The sequence below is a fragment of the Oncorhynchus nerka genome, linkage group LG3 (genome assembly GCF_034236695.1).
Source record: "Oncorhynchus nerka isolate Pitt River linkage group LG3, Oner_Uvic_2.0, whole genome shotgun sequence".
Taxonomy (NCBI): domain Eukaryota; kingdom Metazoa; phylum Chordata; class Actinopteri; order Salmoniformes; family Salmonidae; genus Oncorhynchus; species Oncorhynchus nerka.
In genome coordinates this window covers 11013923-11039900 of record NC_088398.1, presented here as the reverse complement: position 1 = coordinate 11039900, position 25978 = coordinate 11013923, and the positions used below count along the sequence as shown (strand labels likewise).

General features: G+C 44.4%; 2 protein-coding genes across 4 annotated transcripts in view; both read right to left on the bottom strand.

Annotated features, from left to right (window-relative positions):
- Window positions 1-11427, bottom strand: part of LOC115114049 (rho GTPase-activating protein 33-like) — a 51719-nt gene extending 40292 nt beyond the window's left edge. The window contains 1 exon segment of the mRNA XM_065008448.1: window positions 10943-11427. Coding sequence (XP_064864520.1) covers window positions 10943-10948 — 6 coding nt within the window. The 5' untranslated portion in view covers window positions 10949-11427.
- Window positions 11428-12252: 825 nt separating this feature from the next.
- On the bottom strand, window positions 12253-24773 carry rbm42 (RNA binding motif protein 42). 3 transcript variants are annotated; one of them, XM_065008431.1, is made up of 11 exons: window positions 24695-24773; window positions 23260-23320; window positions 22950-23085; window positions 22728-22797; window positions 21099-21170; window positions 20794-20960; window positions 17478-17654; window positions 17136-17282; window positions 16839-16956; window positions 13336-13530; window positions 12253-12933 (listed from the first exon to the last, which is right to left on the bottom strand). In XM_065008431.1, the coding sequence occupies exons 1-11, from the start codon at window positions 24756-24758 to the stop codon at window positions 12821-12823; spliced, it is 1320 nt and encodes a 439-aa protein (XP_064864503.1). In that variant the 5' UTR covers window positions 24759-24773; the 3' UTR covers window positions 12253-12820. The 3 variants fall into 3 exon arrangements, with proteins under 3 accessions (XP_064864503.1, XP_029478791.2, XP_064864510.1); XM_029622931.2 differs by lacking the exon at window positions 24695-24773 and adding an exon at window positions 23584-23675; XM_065008438.1 differs by lacking the exon at window positions 24695-24773 and adding an exon at window positions 23571-23663.
- Window positions 24774-25978: the final 1205 nt, after the last annotated feature.

Below are 25978 nucleotides of genomic sequence, written 5' to 3'. Positions count from 1 at the left end.
GGAAGCCACCGCTTCCAAACAACAGTTAGCTAGACGGTCAGAGACACAGGCAGGCGGTCAGAGAAGGGCAGTATCCACACACAGCCTTCAGGGACAATAGCAGGAGTTAAACCTAAGAGACTAGGCTCTAGTAGGTATTGTTGTACAGCAAAGGTCTTCAGACCAAAACCAAAGACATGAGAATCCTAATGGCATTCATCAGGCAGGGTAATAACCCCTGCAGGCATTCACTCTCACCCCCCTCATTGATTCCACAGCAGCCCACTTTCTCTCCACCTCATGTTCTCTACCTTCTGCATCCTCCTCTTCTTGAACATATTGAGGACCCCTTTCAAGGGGGGCGGGGGTTCTTTTTAGATGTTGGTGTAGTCCATCTCCAGTGCTATGTATCTCCTCTGTCCATCCATCTGTCTGTCACCATCGGTCTCCCATGGTTACCTCCGCCCAGCCATCACTGTCCCTTCTCAGTGCATTCTGCTCAGAGGGACAGGTAAGTGGACCTAGCATACCTGGCGGTTACGTCTGTGTGCGTGTGCACAGACACATGCTTGACTGTTGAATATTTCATGGTGTGAACACACACAGCGATCTGAACCCTGGGCCATTGCCAGAGCTCAGGCTTCTCAGCTGTTCTGTGAGGGGCAGGAGACAGACTGACGGGCGGTCGGTCGCTTTATAGAAACGCTTGGTTTCCTTCCTAATCTATCTGGCGACAACTGCCAGTTACACAGGGCAACACAACCTCCACATCATAGCAAAACCACATAAGGGGGCAATAAAAAGGTGTCACGTTTAATTCTTCGACAAGACCAAGAGGAGGGAGTCTTGGTGGTACAGAGAAGAACTGTATAGTAGGCTGACCTAGAAACCATGTTCTGTTGAGTCTAGAGGATCCAGCATGCTATATAAACCCCCTCTCAGTTTAGACATCTTTAAATGATAAGCCCTGGTTCTCAGTAAGGCCGCTGTCATCAGATCTCACCTGATGAATGTTTGTGCCCTGATCCAACAACAGTCCATGTAATGCATGCCTGGTATTCCAGCCTCTCTTTAGGGACCGGGAAAACAGGAACTCTGATCTTGTTTGGGAAGAGCGGCTGCAGTTGTTCAGCACCAGCTCTACCCAGCATCTACCCAGAGTTGGGGAGTAGTGAACTACATGTAGTTCAACAAGTAACTGAAACTACCACCAACTTCAAAATGTAGTTTACTAAATTCCAATCTTGGTAGTGTTTTAGTACATAGTTAATTACTTTTTTTTTTTGCCATGTAGCAGTGTAGCTAACTACTGGAACTATACACTACTCTTCTTGCAAATAGAAAAGAAGATATGGCTAAAGTAGACAAGAATTTCTTCTCTTTTTTGGCATCAGCCCTTCCCCTAATTCTCATTTGAAAGACAGTTTGTGTTTAATATGCACATTCTGTTATCTTACTTCAGAGAGATCTGTTTTAACAAATTGTAGTCAATGACATTTCAGATTTTGATATGATAATTTATCACAAAGTAGTTGGATCTAGTGAACTACTTTCTCAAAGTAACTCTAGTGTAGTTTTTCTTCCTCCAGTGTGAAGTAATTGGTAGCTTGGTAATCAATATTTTCAGGGGATCATCGCCAACACTGGTACAAAGTCATCCATTGCTGGGTAGTTTCTGGTCCATAACTATGTGCCATAATGAACATTTCCCACTGTTCTGTGGCAAACAGTACCACACAGAGACATGACCACCATGGAGACAAAACAAGCATGCATACTGTACAGGCCACAGAGATAACATAGATAGAATGTCTCCCCAGAATAGCAGATCACTCACACCACACTGGGTAAAGCCACACACACAGACATTATCGTGCTGACGACATACAGAGATAGACAATACTTGTAATAATTGTTGACCGCATGCACAATATTTACACACATGTGCAGACAGACCACCATACCACGCATAGACAGGCACAATAAGTACCCACAGACATAAAGAGGTGCATACAGACAGTTTGGGTAAACGGAGACTTACCAGACATGACTGTCCGGCTCATAGCGCGTATAAACATGGTGCATTTCCCAACCCACTGGGGTCACGACACTTCACACAGAAAAAGAAAACGAAGGAAGCACATTTAATTTCCGTCCCTTCATACAAGAGGCTTAATGTGTGTAGACAAGAGACAATACACTCTAGACTGCTTCCTTGAGGGATTTGAGTAAGTTGAGTTCAACGTTGATTCTGGAGAGAAGGTCAGACTTTTGTTTAGCCTAATTGTTTGAGGGTAAAAATTTTTTTTTTTTTTTAAATAAATAAATAAATAAAAACAATTCTATTGAGCTTTGCTGTAACACGAAGTGGCCTGTGTTGAGAGCTGGAGCGAGAGGACTTGGCTGACTGTTCACGCTCCATCAGAAAGAGCCAAACCTTAACCAACCAGCTCTGATCTAACGTAACAAGGCCATGCATCAACACCACTGCTCTGAAAGCCTTCTCCACTCTGACACAATTAAAAGGTCACTTGATTCCCATTCAGAACAATCCATATAATAGTGCCATCTAACCCATAACCCACAGAGAGAAACAGATCTCAAATGCCTATGCTGGTTTTGAATACTCTTTGTTGACAACAACCCTTGGTATTTCGATAAATCAGTCGCATACCATTTCTAACAGTATAACCTGTGAGGTTGTCAGCACGGACAGCATCATTGTGCTTGGGCTTCCCAGTATTACAGCAGAGTGAAGTGTTGTCACACTGTCTGTCTCAGGGGAGTTGGCTAATCTAGTTAGTTGGAGGTGGGAGAGGAGCAGACAGACATGGGTCACACACAGGGGTCAACACGCTGAGGAAATGGGTTAAATGTGACAGTTTTGTTCCTTCTAGAGTATGCCTAAGTATGCCTAAGTCGTGTGTGAATGTGAATGTGTGTGTAGGAGGGAATTCTCTGCAAGTGAATTCTCCCAATGATCATTCTATTATAGCCTCTGCCATTCAACTCCTACAACAGTCCAAAGTCACATGGTTAGGCTTCGTAATTGTGGGGAGTTCGGCTAGGCCTACTCTACCCTATGAATCACAAGAGTGAGACTGTTCCTTACTAACCTTACTAAGTCACAGGCATCGAGTGTGCTTAAAATGTTGACTAGAGTCAGTGGGCAGCCTGTTGGTCTGTGCAGAGCAGACGTTGGTGTTTATGATGTGGGAAGTAAGGCTCCATGCTTTCTAGTCAGCCAGAGCCTTACCAACAGTTGCCGAGATCTTCCGTCATGTGGGCAGCGTCGCTATGGTAACGCAACGTGTTTTTGCATGTCAGGCCGTGAGAGGGAGATTGTGTGCTTTCTCGAGCTTATAAAAGGACTGCATGGATAAGATTTAGGTGGACAGGATGTCAGAGTAGGATAAGAGTGTGTGTGGATGTCTATGCTAGAGTGTGTGTGTGTGTGTGTGGATGTGCATGCTAGAGTGTGTCACAGGGAATGAAAAATAATGGTGTGAGAGTCTGATTCAACTACTTCTATGCTTGTGCGATTGAGAGGGTTTAAGCAGGCTCAAATGTGCTCGACTATGTGGGGTGAACTGGACGGTGTGTGCAGGGGTGTGTGAGCTTCTCTCATTCCTCTACAGACTCTGAACTTGACACAGATGTTGGTGTAGCGACAGTGGCAAGCAACTCTCTCATGCCTGTAGGTGTGTTGAGTGAAGTGGGTCTCACTCACACACATATATATATATATATATATATGACGACTGAAAAACAAGCTCAAAACCACTCTGCATAAATCAATCCTGACAAATCTCTCATAACTAAATCCCTGGCTGGCTATTATTACGATGATTGTTTTGTCTCTGCCTCTCTGCTCTCTGAGGCTCAGCAGGTGTCCTGGATCTTGACCCCAAAATAAGACAATAGGATAGAGGGTCAGTCAAGCAGAAGAAGAGCCATTTGTTATTGTCCCTTTTCTCCCACGGTCAGTAAACCGCCCCACTCCAAGCGACGCTGTCTTCACAGTCAAGGAGTCTTGGGTCTGTCCTCTTCAGGTCACAGCACAGCGTTGGCTTGGGATGGTTGGCTGGGTCTGGCTTGCCAACAGGCTTGCCAACAGAGAATACTACAGCCCAAAAGGTAAATGTCTGTTTGTGTAACCCAGCTGCTCCAACAGTTTTGCTTGTTGTCTAGAACTCCCCCTGCTACTCCTCCATGCCCCATCCCCTGCTTCTCTCACTCCTCCATTTCACTCACTTTCTGTATGAAAGAGGACAATGAGAATCCCCTACACTTCTCCATCCTTCGTTCCTTCCTTCCCTCGTTCTCCAGGGGGAACAATAGGTTCAAAGAGTGTCCTTTCATGCTCACTCTCTCCCTCCCCCTCTCTTTCGTAGCGACCCAGTGTAAAAGAAGTGTCAGCCCCTCTTTCTCTGAGGACTGAATAAGTGGGTAATTTTGGGAGACGGATCTTGGGAGAATTCAGGGAAGGTGGGGTGAGGAGGATGGGCATCACAAATCTGCTCTTTTCGTTATTGTCATCATCTGCAAGTGGTCGCGGCTGGGCTAATGTGATGTGAATGGGCCAGTTTGGAGCAAGTACAGTCGTGGCTACAAGTGTTGATCTGTCACGCCAGACACACTGCACATGTGGGGGGGTGCTGCACACGTGGGGGGGTGCTCTGGGGGTGACAGAGACAGACAGGGACTGTGTTGTTCAAATCCAGGGGCTACTACGGTGAAAGGAGCTTGGGGACTGGACATGGGGGAGAAGCATCAGCCTGGATCCAGACACGAGAGGCCAGGGGTCAAGTCATTCAGCAGGTTGACAGCCCAATGGCACATGTAAAAACACTCAGTGAGGTACAGTTAGATAGTCACGTCACAACAGTAGACTGCACATGATTACTTTTCATGTTTCACGCAACATTAGGCCCCTTGGTTATTGATGTAGTATGCCATCACTAACACTGTAGAGGTGTACCAGAGGGGTGCTTCTTCTGTCTCCCAGCCTCAAAACAACATTACTGGGAGTCTGTTTCTAATGCATGAGCTCCGTTAGCTCTACCCCCCCCCCCCCCACTGCCCTTTGACCTTTCACAGAACAAAACAGGCCTTCCCATTCAGCCATGCCCCACCATCCCCTCACCTCCTATAGATCCCACCCAACCCCCAACGACACCCCAAAAAAGGAACCGCACTCACCCATCCCTCCCTCCCTATACTCCTTCAGGCTAATGCAACAAACACTGCCCCCCAAATCTTCTCCCATCTCCCCGAGTAAGCATGGGAAGCCATAGCGAAGGCTAGCTGAGATGGAAGACTGGGGAGGGTCTAGGCTGTGTAAGAATGGAGCAAGGTGGGCTCTATCATGGACATTCCAGAAGAGGGTCCCTGGGAAACAGACAGTCCCCCTGTCACCCCCCACTACCCGTTACCCAAAAAGCGCCTCTCTGGGAGCCCCGTCCTCTTTCTTCCACGCGACAGGAAAGACACAGAGCCACCGGCAGCATACTAAACACCAAACACTGCCCTCATCCCAGCTGCAGCCACGTGAGATAGAGACACACAAGAGAGGGAGAGAAAAGACTAAAAAGAAGAAAAAAGAGGTGGGGGAAGAAAGAAGTAGAGGAAAGAAAAAGAAAGAGGGTGAATTCATCAGAAGCCTGACTGTTGTGAACAAGTGTATGGTGTGTGTGTAGCGAGACATGAGGGACAGTGGACGAGGGGGCCATTTGTGTTGGTACGGAACAATGTGGGCATGGCTTCAGAACAGATGTTTCTATAGGGGCAGACAGCTGGCACCCAGAGCATTCTGACTGCAGCGGAGAGAGAGAAAAACCATAAAGGAATTAGGGAGAGAGAGAATGGCTAAATGAATAGTATATGTATAGTATATGGACAGAGGGCTACACTCCAGTATAGTGACTTGGTGGCTGTACTGCATATGCAGGTTTGCTGTCTGTTTAGTCAGTGTCTCTTCAAGCTGCTGTATATTATGGGCTTGGACAACCAGGATATGAATCATAATGCAAAACCGGTTTGAAGGCACTGACTGTACTGTAAGTCATGGATAGAAGGGTGATCCATGAGGCAAACAGATATTGGCATAGCACACATTCCAGCCTCCAGGCCAAAACAGACAGAGAGAGAGGAGTAGTGAAAGGGGGAAGGGAAGAAAGTCGTAGGTTTGTATACAGGTTAATGTACTGTAAATAAACCATATCTGATCGTACACAGTATTAGCACAGAGATCTAATGTTAAGCACCCATTAAAGAGTCTCCAGGGTGAGTAGTGTGTGTGTGTGCGCGCACGTTGGGCGTGGCTGGTGCCGGCTGGCTTCTCCTCTATGAGGGAGTTAGAGGAGATGATGGGTGACAGGGCGTGAGGCAGTGCCCTCACCCAGACCTTCTCTGGCCTGAGGCGGGACTCTGTGACGCCCCTTGCCCCCAAGCTGTCAGCAGCAGCCCTGTGAGCCCAGTTCCAGCTTTAGGCCCTGGGAAAGGGGTCAGGGACAGGGCTGGTGTCCCCAGTCAGGCCTCTTTAGCTCAGCTTATAGCTCACCTCTAGACCTACCAGGGATCAAAGATCCCTTTACTATTCACATGGCATGAGGTACAGCAGAAAGTGCCTGGTAATAACATAGTGATGGCTCATATGAGACGCACACCTTTCTAAAGGGCCTGCTTTGAGAGCAGCTTGAAAGATGCTCAACATGTTAACATGCTCAGCTAAACAGCCCCCTGGCTGTAGCCTAGTGGTAATTCAATTCACCATTATCACTGTAGGAAAAAATAATTTTCATTTAATAAATAAAACTAGCAGACAGCTAGTTGAGGTGATGACCTGTGTTGCGTGTCGGTTAGGGTTATGAGTCCATAACATAGCCTACACTAGGCTACATGGAGCACTCACATTTTGGCGATCTGCTTGAACAATATCCCACTGAATAAAGCACACAGGACAAACAATAGGCGTAGTAGTGCTCCGAGGTGGTCAAACTAGATCTTTCTAAACATCTGTCCCCACGGTGAGTCCACATGCAGGGGGAAGTAGAGACGAGCAGAGAGCAGCACTGAGCACACAGGGGGACTGTCTGACCGTCACCCCTGACAACGAGCTGTGCCCTGCCTAAACCAGTCCCCCCGTGCCGCTCTCCACATCCTCAATTCAGCTCAAACATAAACCGCTTGCTTTGTGACTGAACGTTGTTGCTAATGCAGCCAGGCTTGTTTCGTTTCTCATTATACGGTATGTGATCAAATAATGATCGGTCAGTGAAGAACCAAACCAGTGGCCAATGACAGAGGTGGTGTGGCCAGAACGCCAGAGTCTGTAAGCAGCCATTGATTTGTGTGTGTATTGTGTTTGTTCTCCATTACAGGCAGATCCACACAGGTGTCTATCTCTAGGGAAGATAGAGTGAGCAAGAGATGAGGGTAGAGAGGAAGGGAGTAGGAGGGCCTCACAGTAAACAGGAAGCGATGGAGAGGATTATTGGTGGGCGTGGCCCTGCTGTGCCAACTCTTTGCTTTTTACCTTTCTCTCCATCTTCCTGTCTAGGGTCTCTCTCTATCCCTACCAAATTTGTACATTGAGGACATCTTTATGTAATTTGTGCAGCCCAAGTGGCAAAGGGGGGGAAGGGAATAGTGGAATAGAATGTGAGGTTATGTAACAACAGCAGTGCTGATTCTGACAAACATCAAAATCAACCATTCCTCTCATGTTTTCTTGCGATAATAACGCTGGTGCACCGAGGACAGGGAGGGAGTGTGTGTGTGTGTGTGTACTGAGGCACTTCCCTTACCACTTCAACTCCTCAGGTCATCAATGGTAGCAAGAAGGGACAACAGCTGGGAACAAGCTTCAATAGGATTAAATTATCCAGAGCACATCAGGGCATGATGCATAAATAAAAAGGATGTATTATTAGAGAGTTCCTTTCTGTACAGTAAGAGCCCCCTATCATTCAGCTGTTGGCAGCCACAGGCCAAGCATTTCATTCTCCTGTCGGCAAGTGAGCATCCTAGGGGAGCATTTACATTAAATCAAGTGTGTTGAAAACAACTAGCATTTGAGTTCAGTTGGGGCTGGGATAGGCTAATTTGTGCTGCAACGGAAGCCTAATCTTTATAATAGTCTTACTACAAATCCAAATGCGTACAGAAAAACCACACACACATTGAACTGCAGCCGGCTGCACACTGCGCCAACAACGCAAAGGAAGCAGAATAACTCGTTCGGCAAATGTAATGTCCAACCGTAAAAGGCTCTTAACACAACATTACCATCAGTCTGCATTGATTTTCCTCTTACCGAACATTGCAAGTGACCGTACATGAGACGATTAAACGGAAATCAATTAGGTATGTAGCCAGTGAGTCCATCCAACAGCTGTAAATAAACAGTCTGTCCGAAACAAAGACACAAACAGTATTTTTCTGTCTCCGTCTCAGTCACAGTACAGTATACACACACTCGGTCTCAGTCGCTCAGTCTCTGTATGGTATACACACAGACACACACTCGGTCTCAGTCTCTGTATGGTATACACACACAGACACACACTCGGTCTCAGTCTCTGTATGGTATACACACAGACACACACTCGGTCTCAGTCTCTGTATGGTATACACACACAGACACACACTCGGTCCCAGTCGCTCAGTCTCTGTATGGTATACACACAGACACACACTCGGTCTCAGTCTCTGTATGGTATACACACAGACACACACTCGGTCCCAGTCGCTCAGTCTCTGTATGGTATACACACAGACACACACTCGGTCTCAGTCTCTGTATGGTATACACACAGACACACACTCGGTCTCAGTCTCTGTATGGTATACACACAGACACACACTCGGTCTCAGTCTCTGTATGGTATACACACACAGACACACAGGCACTCAGTCTTAGTCTCATTCAATCTCTGAAACGCACAGCTCCTGCCAGACAGAGTTATGAAGATGCTGGGTTTGTAATTAAACACCTTGATCGCCCACTGCTGCTCACACTGGAGGCAGAGCTAATCCTCAAACTGACTATTGGGGAGAGCAGGCCAAGATACGCTACACCAGCTGGACATGGAATCTGAATGACAACATACAAGGATACTTGGAAAGGGTTCAGACCAGGGAGGTCAACGTAACCAATGGGTCTTGAGATTGTGAGATGGAGGCTAAACTATAGCCTTGAGCGAAGTTTTAGACTCAGGACTGACAACACAGTAATGCTTCTCTAGAACATGGAACCAACTATCTATCTGAAGCCAGTGAGTCAATCCAACAGAGCCAGAATGAAGACCATAAGATTTAGTTCCATAAAGGAAAAAGCAGTAATGACACACATGCCTTGTTTGGCCAGGCATTAGAGAATACATAAGCATAAAATAGGCCTGGCTATTCCTAGTTTTCCAAGGGAAATGTAATGTACAGTCTGAGAATAAACATAGGTGACATAATCTGAAGCTAAGCACTAGTTCAGCCTGTTTCAACTTTAACATACTGGGTCCACTGCAGTTGGGTAGATTAATGATGGATTGATCATTAATGACAGAAATACCCTATGCTGTGGCAAAGAGCCAGTCTTGGGACCTAACCCAGATTACTAATTGTCAGTCTTGAGAGCAGGAGACTCGTGGATGGAGGGGATTTGTATCCTCTGATCATAAACCACCATATTCTCTGGTAGAACGACCTGTTCCACTGGTATGCAAAACCCATGTCTATTGCAAACACAGATGTATGTAAGAATAATGACACGTTCACGTGCTAGTCAGATATAGGAAGTCAGACATTTCCGAGTTTCCTAGATCTGACTAGCACGTGAACGCGGCATAACTCCAGGGGAGTAGACAATATATCAAAATGGAGTTGGCAGGCCAATCACTCCATTCAATAAAAGGCCATTTCAAGTTGCACAGCTATGACTAACCATCAAGTCTAAAGCGCTTTTACCTTAGGAAAACATGAAGTCAGTGAAGTGATGTTATAGCGCGAGACGACAGCATAGCGTTGGAACGGTTTGAAGTGTTACTTCATCACGCCGACACACAGTTACCTGGAACCGATTGTATCTACACGCCTGAGAGGGACATTAAACAATATTATATCTGAAAACGTTGCAGCCCGAAAATGGGAAACAGATTAGTTGTATTATGTTGCGCATATAACATTCGTTTCTTTAGTACTAACTAATTTAAAATCATATTAGCTACATTAGTATCCAGTGCCTTTGTTATGAGAATGACGTTCGTTGGAAAAGAGCTGCACATCACTGTGGCTTGCGCGCAATTAATGAAATGGAAGCCCCAGCCGGAGTAGACAAAAGACGGTCCGTTTTCAAAACTGTTTTGAGCTGCCAATCTAGCAACTAACAAGGCAATCATAATAATATTAGCTAGCTTTGCTAGATTGTGTTAAACGATGACACGTTGTAGACAGCACGTAAATATTCGAATTAAGGCAAGTGATGAATGCCCAGTAAAACCGAATCACCCTGTCTGGCTGACAGACAACGCCGCCATTCATGCTTGCATTTCAAGGGAGGGGCGCGCGATGTGGCTAACTGGAGCTAGCTAGCACACTAGATGAAATAAATAACGTAACTAGTTAGTTAGCTAAATTGAGCTAATAAACGGCATAGCCACATGGGATCTGGCTTTATAGCATTAGCTATAAGATTTAGTTGGTCAGATAAAGACAACCATATCAAATGACTTGAGCGAAGCAGTGACAGGCCAAGGTTCAGCAGTGTCCCTGTAACTAATGGCAACAACGGACTGGACAGCATCTTCTGTTTCAGTTTGCCACACAGACTAGCCATATGTGACAGACATGGTACGAAAAACTAGCCATCACATGTTTTGTTGCCAAACTTATTAAAAAAACGTTTTTTTCACTTGCCTCATGTCTACTGACATATGCAGCCTGAACTAAGACAAAAATGATGACTTACCACCATTCCGATATCCAGGTTCGGGGGAAAAGGGTCGGATGGGCTCCGTCTTCAAATTCCAATCTCACTGGTTTAAATTAATGTTTGATGCATTCGTTAAAGTGGCCCTCCGCTTCTTGATATGTAACGTTAGCAAACTATGCCAATAGTTTACCTCACATTTAGAAAATATTGAAGCATCATTGCTAGTTGTGAATCTAACACGAAAAATGACCTCCTAACCAGCCCTCCAAGACAGGACTGTAAGGAGTGACTGGAACAACGAGGGGGTGACGAAATCTAGTTCGTTGCCTTGGCAAAAAAACAAATTTTCAGCGAGATCCTGATGAAAATGTAGACAACTGTCTCCATATTATAGACGACATAATTTGCTAGTTAGAAATCTGAAGAAGTTCTCGGTTCATGCAAAATCGTCCTTTCTACATCGTTAGTAGGCTGCATTCATTGCCTCAGTTCAGGCAATGAGATGTTTCTACACACGTGTGGTTGAAATGTGGATAAGCAGTGTCTATCCGCCGATACCAAAACTCAAAGTGATGTGTATTTTATGGAAACGTAAAGATTGAGTGTAAGGCTCTAGTTAATCGTAAATAAGATAACATTATTTTAACGTCAACAATGATAAACAATTTTTGTATCTTCATTGATCAGCCAAAAAGACTCGTTTAGACAGAGCTCCCCTATTTTGTGTAAATGCTGAGGTCCAGTTGATGCCCCTGATCGGACAAAGGCGTAAGAAGCAGACTGGCTATCCTTTATTTATGCTTTCAAGTTAAATCTAAATATATTCAGCTAGCTGTCTTTTTCCTCGCATTATATTTAGATTGGTGAGACTTGATACAAGCATTCTTTATCATCCAATTACTTCCCAAGACAGACATCCTAATCTGCTTTAACACATTGCTATTTCCTAGAAATTGTGCACTGAGGGCAAAAGGTTTTAGTTCCACAATACTTCCAATCTCAAATAGAATCCAACAGTATTATCCTATATTCTCCCCAATGTATGGCACAATTGAGAATGCCTTATGCCTCAGGCTATGGTAACGTTGAATACTCCAAATGGTAGTTGGACAAAATATTCAATATCAGTTATCTTAAAAGCTGACCTTCTCGTCCATTTTGTATACCGTTACAATTTAAAGCAAGGTATGTATAGCAACCCTACCTTTCAACGGTCGGTTTATTAAAGAATCAAGATGGTATTGGAGCCCCATCTTGTGACCATTTTATGAACTATCCCACCTCACCTCAGTAACCTCTTTCATTGCCTGGGCTGGAGTACAGGAAAGGTAAGTGCCAGGCAAATATGTCAAGACATTTGGTTTATTTTAAAAACTTTGCATTGGTTTGAATCCACTGCTTCAAAATAAGCCACTTTAATGTACAAACATTTAGATTTGATATTTAAAAATAATAATGGTTTGCTGTATGAATAACAGAGGCTACCTGGAAATACATAATTGCCATTGGAAGTAGTTTCCACAATAGCATATACATAAATGAGATCACCAATCTCACATTTCAGACATTCGAGATGCATAGGAGCCATACCAACTAAGAAAATCTGAGTGATGTTCAGAAATTCTTTACAAATTAAAATGTTAAAATAAAAAAAATAGAGATCAGTAAATTCTAAACTTCATACGGGCATGGTTCATGTCTAACCATTGCAACCAGGGCCAGTGCTATGTACAGTGTTTCGTAGCCTAGTTTAACCATGTTCCATGAGTAAAATGACATCCCTACTCTGTGGTAATTGAAAACATGTCAGATAGCTGGATGAGTGGCCTGGCAACTATATTAGGCCATCAGTGTGATTCTCACACACTCCCAGTCAAAAAACACTTGCACATACATACACAAGGGAAACATTGTCTATCTCAGTCCCAGTTTCTTTTTCTCCTTCTGTTTCTTGCGTACAACTTCCATGTTCCTGTCCTTCCACATGCTCTTTCTCAGTTTGATGGGTCTGCTGCCCACATACTTCCCTGTGAAAAAAAAGAGTTTATGATCAGTTGAGAATTGGACTGGTGCCACCACACAGGTAGGTGTTAGGAAAGGAGAAGTCATTCTCAACACACATAACTGCTCACCATTCATCTCTCTCATGGTGTGGATGTAATCATTAGGGTCCTTGAAGCTGACAAAGCTGTAGCCCTTGGCCGTGCATTTGTCACCTTCCTTAGCTTTCTACCTATGATTTCTTGCTAAATTATGCAGCTAATCCTGTGTTTGCATGAAAAAAGAAAAATCCATGTTCCCACAAGATATTACTTACTACAGAGCCTCAGAATTAAAAGATTCAGATCAGGAGTTACTCCCCATTTTAAAATGACATCTTGGGGTTGGACACAAAACTTGTTGGCCATTTCACACATACTATTGCTCACCGTTCATCTCCCTCATGGCGCGGACGTAGTCATTGGGGTCCTTGAAGCTGACAAAGCCATAGCCCTTGGTCTTGCCAGTGCGTTTGTCCCGCACCACCTTGGCTTTCAGATAGGAGGGGTAGCGGCTGAATGCCCTTGCCAGGATGTCGTCGTTCACCTCATTGCCAAGGTCTCCACAGAAGATTCTGAAATCATCTGGATGGAGGAGGAAAGTCAGATGAGGTGTGATGCTGAGCAAAGAGGGACAAAAAGGGAATGGGACAGTCGCCTGTTTGTAGTGAAAACAAAAATTATACAATTCTATATACAGGTAAGTAGGTAGCTGCTTTTAGCAATGGTAGTATTTTACACACTAGTGTTGCTGGGAATTAGCTTGCGAAAGAAATACAATTCAACGTACTCTGTTAATTGTCCTTATGGTCCTTATGCAGGGGGGAATTTAAGAAAAAAAAGCTGGGACTTATTGAACTGATCCACCTATCGAAATTCTGTCGAGCTATACATTCCTTTAGATGTTAATGGAAGATATAATTAAACAGGATTTCCAAACGTGGGTCTGTTGTAGACCCTGCAGTTCCTCAGAGGCCTCATTGCCTGCATCCGTAATGGGTCTGTGGTCAAACGCCCACCCCTCATCACTGTCAAACGCTCTCTAAAACACTTCAGCAAGCAGGCCTTTCTAATCGACCTGGCCCGGGGTATCCTGGAAGGATATTGACCTCATCCCGTCAGTAGAGGATGACTGGTTATTCTTTAAAAGTGCCTTCCTCAACATCTTCAATAAGCATGCCCCATTCAAAACATTTAGAACCAGGAACAGATATAGCCCTTGGTTCTCTCCAGACCTGACTGCCCTTGACCAGCACAAAAACATCCTGTGTCGTTCTGCATTAGCATCGAGTAAACCCAGTGACATGCAACTTTTCAGGTAAGTTAGGAACCAATATACAGGCAGTTGAAAAAGCTAGCCTTAGCTTTCCTAAGCAGAAATTTTCATCCTGTAGCACAAACTCAAAAAAGTTCTGGGACACTGTAAAGTCCATGGAGAATAAGAGCACCTCCTCCTAGCTGCCCACTGCACTGAGGCTAGGAAACAATGTCACCACCGATCAAAATTTCAATAAGCTGGCTACCCCTACCCCGATCAACAGACCTGCATGCCCTACAGCAACTTGCCCAAGCCTCCCCCATTTCTCCTTCACACAAATCCAGATAGCTGATGTTTTGAAAGAGCTGCAAAACCTGGACCCCTACAACTCAGCCGGGCTAGACAATCTGGACCCTCTCTTTCTAAAATGATCTGCCGAAATTGTTGCAACCCCTATTACTAGCCTGTTCAACCGCTCTTTCGTATCGTCTGAGATCCCCAAAGATTGGAAAGCTGCCTCGATCATCCCCTTCTTCAAAGGGGGAGACACTCTAGACCCAAACTGCTATAGACGTATATCCTACCCTGCCAGGGTCTTCGAAAGCCAAGTTAACAAACAGATTACCGACCATTTCGAATCCCACCGTACCTTCTCCGCTATGCAATCTGGTTTCAGGGCTGGTCATGGGTGCACCTCAGCCACGCTCAAGGTCCTAAACGATATAACCGCCATCGATTAGAGACATTACTGTGCAGCCTATTTCATCGACCTGGCCAAGGCTTTCGACTCGGTCAATCACCACATCCTCATCGGCAGACTAAACAGCCTTGGTTTCTCAAATGATTTTCCCCTCACCTGGTTCACCAACTACTTCACTGATAGAGTTCAGTGTGTCAAATCGGAGGGCCTGTTGTCCAGACCTCTGGCAGTCTCTATGGGGGTGCCACAGGGTTCAATTCTCGGGCCGACTCTCTTCTCTGTATACATCAATGATGTTGCTCTTGCTGCTGGTGATTCTCTGTTCCACCTCTACGCAGACGATACCATTCTGTATACCTCTGGCCCTTCTTTGGACACCGTGTTAACTAACCTCCAGATGAGCTTCAATGCCATACAACTCTCCTTCCGTGGCCTCCAACTGCTCTTAAATACAAGTCAAACTAAATGCATGCTCTTCAAACGATCGCTGCCCGAACCTGCCCGCCTGTCCAGCATCACTACTCTGGACGGTTCTGACTTAGAATATGTGGACAACTACAAATACCTAGATGTCTGGTTAGACCGTAAAATCTCCTTCCAGACTCGCATTAAGCATCGACAATTGAAAATTAAATCTAGAATCAGCTTCCTATTTCGCAAAAAAGCATTCTTCACTCATACTGCCAAACATACCCTCGTAAAACTGACCATCCTACCGATCCTCGACTTCGGTGATGTCATTTACAAAATAGCCTCCAACACTCTACTCAACAAATTGGATGCAGTCTATCACAGTGCCATTCGTTTTGTCACCAAAGCCTCATATACTACCCACCACTGCCACCTATATGCTCTCGTTGGCTGGCCCTCACTTCATACTCGCCGCCAAACCCATTGGCTCCACGTCATCTACAAGTCTCTGCTAGGTAAAGCCCCACCTTATCTCAGCTCACTGGTCACCATAGCAGCACCCACCCGTAGCACGCGCTCCAGCAGGTATATCTCACTGGTCACCCCCAAAGCCAATTCCTCCTTTGCCGCCTTTCCTTTCAGTTCTCTGCTGCCAATGACTGGAACGAACTGCAAAAATCACTGAAGCTGGAGACTCATATCTCCCTCACTAGCTTTAAGCACCAGCTGTCAGAGCAGCTCACAGATAACTGCACCTGTACATAGCCCATCTGTAAATAGCCCATCGAACTACCTCATCCCCATACTGTATGTATTTATTTATCTTGCTCCTTTGCACCCCAGTATCTCTACTTGCACATTCATCTTCTGCACATCTACCATTCCAGTGTTTAATTGCTATATTGTAATTACTTCGCCACCATGGCCTATTTATTGCCTTACCTCCCTTATCCTACCTCATTTGCACACACTGTATATAGACTTTTTCTACTGTATTATTGACTGTATGTTTGTTTATTCCATGTGTAACTCTGTTGTTGTATGTGTCGAACTGCTTTGCTTTATCTTGGCCAGGTCGCCATTGTAAATGAGAACTTGTTCTCAACTAGCCTACCTGATTAAATAATTAAATAAGAGGTCAGTTCCTCTACTTACCTCATGTCAAAATAAGTCCCCCACAAGAACTTTCTTTTTTGTTGTTGCAGGTATGGCGCACGTGCAGGACTTTTATTTTGACATGAAGTAAGCGGGTCTACAACAGACCAACATTTGGAAAGTCTTTAATTTATGTTCTATTAGATGTTCTTTCTCAATTTCCCCCTTGCATAAGGACCAACCCTATGGACAATTGACAGAGTAAGTTGAAATTGAAGTTGATTGAACTTCTGGAATTCGGCGGGCTATTCAGTTTTTTTGCAAGCTACTTCCCAGCAAACCTAGTGTGTAAATACTAGAGTTGCTAAAAAAGAAATTGAACTAGGAATTAATCGTCTCAGTGTAATCTGAAATCATTAGCTATCTTACCCGAGTCCCACTCCAGTAGACTCTGGTCCTCCCAGCTGGTGCCTGCGGCTGTACGGATACACTTCTTCGCCTTCTCTTGCTTACCCTTCTTCTTCTCCTCTGCTGTGCTATCCACTGGCTGCAGAGAAACACAAGATTCTAGAGTCAGACATATTCTAGAGATTGCTGCAATACTGGCCCTTTGTAAGGTTTGGGTCAAGTCTATACCAACTAAATTGTACAAGCATTTTGAATGCAGGAAAGTTTAAACCCTTTAAATAGGGCCAGGGCTGAAAAACAAGACAGAGTGTTCTGTACCTCAGTGTGGACGGGCTCGGGCTCTGGCATGCTTGGTCCGATAACGTTGTCATCTGCGGCGGCCAGGCTGGCCTCCTTCTTAGCCTCCAGCAGTCCGGCGGCCATCACCGCTGCCTGCTGTTCTGCTACAGACGCTGCCAGCTCCTCCTGATGAAGTCAGAGGGAGAACAGAGAGAGAAAAAAACTAATCAGAGATATGATGATAGATGAGATTCAGTGCGAATTTGCAGCAAACAGCAGCAGACTTGGAAAGTATGTAGAATGCAAATTTTAAGTAGTTGCTGAATTTATTTTGAATGCAAAGGGAATTCAACTAAAAAGAGTAGAAGTGAGTGTGCTTACCATGCGAGCCTTTCTCTGGGCATGGATGTCTGGTATCTTGGGTCCGGAGGGAGCCGTGTAGACAGTGGGGGCTGCAGAGATGATGGAGGGGGTGAGCTTAGGAGGGGCCTGGGTCACAGACCTTGAGGGTGCAGACACCATGGAGTGTCCCATGGGTGTACCATGTGTCGATCCCACCTGTAGATGGTAAGATATGGTAACAGCATATAGAGAAATGGAGATAATGAAGCACAACAGAACGGGGTAAGATTGACCAAGCTTGTTCACATTCCTAATTGAAGACACAGTTAACGCTGAATTTCCTTAAAGGCCTTCCCACACTGTACGTCGGATTCAGTCTTCTCCGATTATTACATGTCACACTGTGCGATCTTACCGAATTTAAATCTTTATCAACCTGGCTAGATTGTACGATTTGCTTCAATACTGTCGACACGTTCTGTGATTGGCTTGCGAGGCTACGTCAGCCGATGTATGCTATGTCAACTGCAGCAGTGTATTTGATCTGCACTTGAGCCAGCACAAGCCTCCCTCTGCTTATGAGTGAGTGAAGTGAGTTCGGGAAAAACTGAAGGTATGCATCTTAGAAATAGTTTTATATACAAACTTGATATGTCTGTGATAAAATAACGTATATGTTGAAAGATAATAATAAAATAATTCCACTCTGAAACCTTATAACTGTATGAAATTGATTAGAATCATAAAATTCTAATCTGATGATGTGTGTAGTTTTAGTCAGAATTAGATTAAACAATGTATCTGTATAGTGGAAAAACACAGACTGTCTGAGCAAGGCGTAGCTTAGGATTTGAACTTGTATGTGAGGCCCGAAGAAAAAAACCGAGAACAGTTCAACTGTGTTTGGACCGACCTGGCTAGGCCCCTGAGGAACTTATGATGGCATAGGGAGTATTTCTCAATGTTTCCCTAATCTCGGGGGAATGGAACTGTCGGCTGGGTAGTGATACACAGTGGTGAGAACTATAGAGAAAGATAAAACTCACCTACTGTTTATATGGAAGTATGTGCGTAGGATACCTACTGTTTGTATGGAAGTATGTGCGTAGGATACCTACAGTTTGTATGGAAGTATGTGCGTAGGATACCTACTGTTTGTATGGAAGTATGTGCGTAGGATACCTACTGTTTGTATGGAAGTATGTGCGTAGGATACCTACTGTTTGTATGGAAGTATGTGCGTAGGATACCTACTGTTTGTATGGAAGTATGTGCGTAGGATACCTACTGTTTGTATGGAAGTATGTGCGTAGGATACCTACTGTTTGTATGGAAGTATGTGCGTAGGATACCTACTGTTTGTATGGAAAGTATGTGCGTAGGATACCTACTGTTTGTATGGAAGTATGTGCGTAGGATACCTACTGTTTGTATGGAAGTATGTAGGATACCTACTGTTTGTATGGAAGTATGGAGGATACCTACTGTTTGTATGGAAGTATGTGCGTAGGATACCTACTGTTTGTATGGAAGTATGTGCGTAGGATACCTACTGTTTGTATGGAAGTATGTGCGTAGGATACCTACTGTTTGTATGGAAGTATGTGCGTAGGATACCTACTGTTTGTATGGAAGTATGTGCGTAGGATACCTACTGTTTGTATGGAAGTATGTGCGTAGGATACCTACTGTTTGTATGGAAGTATGTGCGTAGGATACCTACTGTTTGTATGGAAGTATGTGCGTAGGATACCTACTGTTTGTATGGAAGTATGTGTGTAGGATACCTACTGTTTGTATGGAGGTATGTGCGTAGGATACCTACTGTTTGTATGGAAGTATGTGCGTAGGATACCTACTGTTTGTATGGAAGTATGTGCGTAGGATACCTACTGTTTGTATGGAAGTATGTGCGTAGGATACCTACTGTTTGTATGGAAGTATGTGCGCAGCTATAAAGTGGATGTCTTTGTCTAATAGACTTTTGAACGTTCTCTGAATAAACTGTACTTTCTCTGAATAAACTGTACTATCTTTTTGCATAAGCTGAGTCTTTGACTAATTATTATTAAACCCATGGTCTTACAGATCTCGGGGATAGGTCAGAGCTATTGATTGTCAGTTATTATCATTGGGATTGAAAATTCTCGTGAAAACTCAGAATCAAACACGCTTCTCGAAAATAACATGGCCGCTGTGATAGAAAGTTTATTTTGATTGCCGATTGTGCATTTATCAAAATCCCATCAGGTAGCCCGATTTCAGATGTCAACATTTTCAGATGTAGCATAAACAAGATAAGGGAAATTGTTCTTCTTGCAAAGCATTTAAATATTTAAATCAAACTATTACATGGACAGTGAAGCATGTTTTCTTCTTTTGGTTCTAAAATCCCAAAATTTGGATTTGAAATCGAACAATGACTATGGAGGTTAAAGTGCAGACTGCCAGCTTAAATTTGAGGTTATTGGGTGAACAATTGAGAAATTACCACTTTTTGTACATTTTCAGGGGGGCACAAGTATTGGGACAAATTCACTTGCGTGTTAAAGTATCAAAAGTTACGTATTTGTTCCCATATTCATATCACGCAATGACTATATCAAGCTTCTGACAAAAATTTGTTGGATGCATTTGGTCTTTGTTTTGTTTGTTTCAGATTAGGTTGTGCCCAATAAACATTTATGGTAAATATGTAGTGTGTCATTTTAGAGTTACGTTTATTATAAATAAGAATAGAATGTTTCTACATACTTTAATGTGGATGCTACCATGATTACGAATCATCCTGAATGAATCGTGAATAATGATGAGTGAGAAATTTAGACGCACAAATACCATACTTCAAAAAACTAACCTCTCACCTTTACAATAACGGGAATTTAGCATTTCTAACTCACTTCTTATTCACAATTCAGGACTTTCTGTAATCATGGTAGCATCCACATTCATGGGCACTCACTGTATATTAATCTGACTATTCACAATAATCCTACTGTTGTGTGCATACTCAGTGCCGGCCGTGTTCCTATTGGTAAGTCACCGGGATCGGCTCGTGACACCAGCCACACACACTACACGATAAAGGCTCAACATTTCTGACACTGCCAGAACTTTGTCTGAGCCTATGACTGCATGTAGTGGTACTCAAATCGGCAGACCTAGACCATGTCGCACTGAACGAGCAAAGAAAATCGTCTACGACCTAAGAATTTTCCAACAATATGGAAATGTTGTCTGGGAGGGCCAAATAAGATGGCTAAAATCGTACAGTCTGTGTGGGCCTTTAGGGAGAACATTGATATTCGTTGTCCTAAAAGCCTCTGAGGAAGAAAAAGGCACTGCAGCAACTAACCGGGGGTCCTCCTGAGCTCATATGCCCCATTGGGTCCATGGGATGCTGAGGGGGTCCTTGCATGGGGGGTGCCATCATCATGGGCGGGGGAGGAGGAGGGCGTGGCAGTGGGGGAGCCATCATACCCTGTGGAGGGGGACCACGCATCATAGGCATCCTTGGACCCCCTGACAGAGAGATTTGAAATTAGCTTCCCAATACATTGTTTTTAATTTGAAGACTAAATTGACGTAGAGATTTGATCCTATTTCTTATTTCATTTAGCTAGCACTGAGGTGAAGTCAACAACAGTAGAGATAGATTACCTGGTCTCTGCAGAATGTGCGGCATAAACGCTGGTCTCATCATTGGCGGTGGTCTGACACCTGGGGTTATAGCTGAAGAGTAGAAAAAAAAGACCAGCATAAACTGAAGAGACCTGTAGACGTGGTGGTGTAAATGATCAACATTGTTTTGGGGTAAAATAGGTATTTTAAGTATGTCTAGTAATGTACTATGTGGTCCTCTGTAGCTCAGTTGGTAGAGCAAGGTGCTGGCAATGCCAGGATAGTGGGTTTGATTCCCGGGACCACCCATAATGAAAAATGTATTCACGCATGACTAAGTCTCTTTGGATAAATGCGTCTGCTAAATGGCATATACAGTGCATTCGGAAAGTATTCAGACCCCTTGACTTTTTACACATTTTGTTACGTTAGAGCCTTATTCTAAAATGGATTAAAAATAAATCCTCAATCTACACACAATACCCCATAATGACAAAGGAAAAACAGGTTACACATTTTTTGCAAATATATATAAAAATATAAAAACTGAAATATCACATTTACATAAGTATTCAGACCGTTCACTCAGTACTTTGTTGTAGCACCTTTGGCAGTGATTACAGCCTTGAGTCTTCTTGGGTATGGCACTTCAAGCCTGGCACACCTGTATTTGGGGAGTTTCTCCTGTTCTTCTCTGCAGATCCTCTCAAGCTCTGTCAGGTTGGATGGGGAGCATTGCTGCACAGCTATTTTCAGGTCTCTCCAGAGATGTTCGATCGGGTTCAAGTTCGGGCTCTGGCTGGGCACTCAAGGACATTCAGAGACTTGTCCCGAAGCTACTCCTGCATTGTCTTGGCTGTGTGCTTAGGATCGTTGTCCTGTTGGAAGGTGAACCTTCACCCCAGTCTGAAGTCCTGAGCTCTTTGGAGCAGGTTTTCATCAAGGATCTCTACTTTGCGCCATTCATCTTTCCTCAATCCTCACTAGTCTCCCAGTCCCTGCCGCTGAAAAGCATACCCACAGCATGATGCTGCTACCACCATGCTTCTCCGTAGAGATGTTGCCAGGTTTCCTCCAGAAGTGATGCTGAACAAGGCACTTAACCCACTGTTCCTAGGTCGTCATTGAAAATAAGAATTTGTTCTTAACTGACTTGCCTAGTTAAATAAAGGTACAAAATAAAAAAATTCAGGCCAAAGAGTTCAGTCTCGGTTTTATCAGACCAGATAATCTTGTTTCTCATGGTTTGAGTCTTTAGGTGGCTTTTGGCAAACTCCAAGTGGGCTATCATGTGCCTTTTACTTCCATCTGGCCACTTTACCATAAAGGCCTGATGGGTGGAATGCTGCAAAGATGGTTATCCTTCTGGAAGGTTCTCCCATCTCCATAGAGGAACTGGAGCTCTGTCAGAGTGACCATCGGGTTCTTTGTCACCTCCCTGACCAAGGCCCTTCTCCCCCCATTTAAGAATGATGGAGGCCACTGTGTTCTTGGACCTTCAATGCCAATTTTGTCATTATGGGGTATTTTGTGTATATTGATGAGGGGCAAAAAGTATTAAAGCAATTTTAGAATAGGGCTGTAACAAAATTTGGAAAAAGGGAAGGGGTCTGAATACATTCCGAATGCAAAGTATTATGTTAATAAACCTGAATCAAACCATGTCACCTGGGCCTACAAATGCAGGGGGTGGAGGTCCCACGAAAGTGGCAGCCCTTGCATCCAAGGTTTGCTGGACCTGAGAGAGAAAGGGGATTTGAAGGAGTTGGATGCATCCGGCTAACACCACATTCTGTTTGCTTTTAGCAGAAGATAGAATGAACGAACTGAAACCTACGATTGATCTTTCCTATATAATGTTCAATCTATCTTTCCTCAAGATCTCTGTACCTGTCGGTAGGTGTTGGTGCCGATGATGGGCCGGATCATAGGAATACCCATAGGAACACCCATAGGGAGCACCTCCATCACTGCAGGGTCTCCTGCAGTCATTGCCACTTGACCCCCCAGGACCTCCTGCTCAAACCTGGATCAGAACCAACACAAGAGTTACCAATAGATGACGATTGTCATGAGCTGTTGTTTGCCTGTCCTGACAGAGAAGAAAGACAATTTCGTAGGGGTTGTTTTGGCATAGTTACACGTCATTGCAATCTTATTGAAGGTAACCGAAGTGTCATGCCTGAACTCTTGTACTCACAGAGCCATTTCAGCCTCCATCTCCTTCAACCGCTCCTCTCCGGATTTCATCGCCATACTTACTGCAAAGACAAACGTTTTGTTGGTAGTCCATTATTTGGTGTTAAACACATCTAGAGAGCTACTGAAAATGTGTACAGTCATCGTTTGGCTAACACCAAAGGCATTGATAGTTGGCTTGTTTACGTTATAACTACTGTATTGGCTAGTAACGTGAACTGTTTGCTAATAGTTATCGCTAGTTGTCTGGCTAACGTTAACCAGGATGTCAAAATAAAAAATTCAGCAAGTTAGTACAGAACGTATACGTACAAAACGTTATTACCCTAAATCGTGACGTTCCAAAACTCTTGAATCTTAACTAGCTATTTGAAATAAAGCATGAATTGTTGTATTTGTCCGTCCCTACAAACCGAGGCCAACGTTGTCCAAAATAGCTAGTCGCATTATTATGACGCGAGTGTCTTGGTAGCGTTCCATTACGACCGTGTGGTTGGGTCTGTTCCAGGGTGTCTGATCTTCTTCGTGTGGTTTTCCGGCAGACAAGACACTGTTGAATATTGTTGCCTTTCACAGTTCGGAAAGTGCATTGCACATTTGTTCACAAAAAAAAGGGAAATTGCACCACCATCTAACCCTATTTATAAACTGGGTGGTTCGAGCCCTGAATGCTGATTGACTGACAGCCGTGTTATATCAGACCGTATACCACGGGTATGACAAAACATTTATTTTTACTGCTCTAATTATGTTAGTAACCAGTTTAAAATAGCGATAAGGCACCTCAGGGGTTTGTGGTATATGGCCATATCCAAGAACATCCCTTAGCTGTGGTATATTGGCCAAATACCACAGCCCCTCGTGCCTTATTGCTTAAATATATACCACTATCCTCAACGCACCCCACCACCCCTCCCCACTACTTTGGCCCTCACAGATCCTACACCATGCCGTTGGCCAGGGAGCCTGTGTCCCCTTCTCTAAAAAAACTGTAGTTCTTCTGTAGTAAAATCTCTGACACCCAAAAACTTCTCTGCAAGTGCAGAGAACTGTTCAAGTCATTCTGCACAGGCCTACTACTCACAGGGATCCTCTCCCTCATGCTTTGTCCACCATCCTCTACTTTACGCACTGCCTCAGCATAACGCTTTCTGCACTGCTCTTGTAACAGTATAGCTTCCATCCCTCTCCTCTGCACACATAGACAACCGCCACCCTCAAAGCATCGTTACCCATCGCTCCACAAAAGCCACTGCCCTTGCAGAGCAACAACTACTTCAAGGTCTCAGAGCGAGTGACGTCACCAATTGAAACGCTATTAGCGCGCACCCGCTAACCATTTCATATCGGTTACACTCACCCCCCTTTTCCACAGCAACCAGTGATCCGGGTCACGGCCCCAATGTAACAGTATAGCTTCCATCCCTCTCCCCTACCTGAGCTCGAACCAGGGACCCTTCGCACACAGACAACAGCCACCCACGAAGCATCGTTACCCATCGCTCCACAAAAGCGATGGATTGTTCCCCTTGCTACTTCAAGGTCTCAGAGCGAGTGACGTCACCAATTGAAACGCCATTAGCGCTCCTTTCAGCGGAGCTTTGTTCCGGAGAGCAAAGTAGGTCACAGCTCTCATCCCGAGTCGCGAAGCGTGCAGGGCCCTCTCCCTCTGGGCAGCAGACACACACAAAACACAAGTCCACTTCTGGATATTTTGACTTCTTCACCCAGCCAGATACCACAAACTGATCGGCCTAAAGGCATAGATCCACTTTCTAAATGAATCATACTCCCACTGGGCCAGAGTCATCTTAGGCATTTTCCTGATCATTGGGGTGAGTCTCAAAAGCGTTCACCTAACGGTGCAGGTTCTTCCTCTTCACTTCTGTCAGGTTCAATTCGACTACTCACAGTTTCAGGAGTGTAACATGTAATTATCTCTCCTGTACTTGAGTCAAAGGAGAAAGTACTCGGCTTGTATTTAGCTCATCTTGGGTTTGAACCTCGCCCCCTTCTTTCTGCCTCACGTCATCTCGCTCTTTTTTCTGCCTCGTTTCATCTCGCCATCCTCCGTCTTCCCGCAAGTCCACTAGCTAGCTTGCTCCAACTCCAACTCAAACTGTCCATGTCTAGACACAACTTTTTCCAGGGGGTCTGATAATCACACAGAAAGCTGTCAAGTTCAAGATGTATTGATATCCACATGGCAATCAATGAAACATCAAACTGAAATACATGTTGCGGGTGTATACATAAACTAGCGTTGCTCCCTATTGTATTGGGTTGCACAAAAAACAGTCCTTGGGAAGCCAGAAGTTAAATACATTCCTATACAGGCTCCGGGGCCTGTGAGGATGGAGCATTCATCGCCACGATTCCTTCTGTAAAATCCCTGAGTCCCACAAAACGTTCGGCCACACTCACAACAATGCCTATTTCCTCAGATTTCCTCTCCGTTTGTGCAGTTGTGCAGTTGATGATAACCAATGCAATCAACGTTACTACGTCCATCTTCTTTAACATGCAACATGTCAGGGTCCCTCTATTGACAAGGAATATTTTCTGGTGTCAGTACTCCTACTACCATTATTTCTTCAACATCACTCCTTTCTTCTACTTTTCTCACCGCCTCCGGATAGGAGACATGCTGCACAGCCCTTATTCTTGCCACCTCTGTCTCCTTCACACTAACAGGGAACTTCAGGGATTCGGGCATGTGA

What these genes read in the sequence shown, in the direction of transcription:
- rbm42 (XM_065008431.1), bottom strand. Translation starts at nt 24,758, where the DNA reads ATGGGTAACGATGCTTCGTGGGTGGCTGTTGTCTGTGTGCGAAGGGTC. An exon ending in CCCAGAGAAAGGCTCGCATG is followed by an intron (nt 17,283 to 17,477) that starts GTAAGCACACTC and finishes TGACTTCATCAG; the next exon opens with GAGGAGCTGGCAGCGTCTGT. An exon ending in CCGAGCCCGTCCACACTGAG is followed by an intron (nt 16,957 to 17,135) that starts GTACAGAACACT and finishes GTTTCTCTGCAG; the next exon opens with CCAGTGGATAGCACAGCAGA.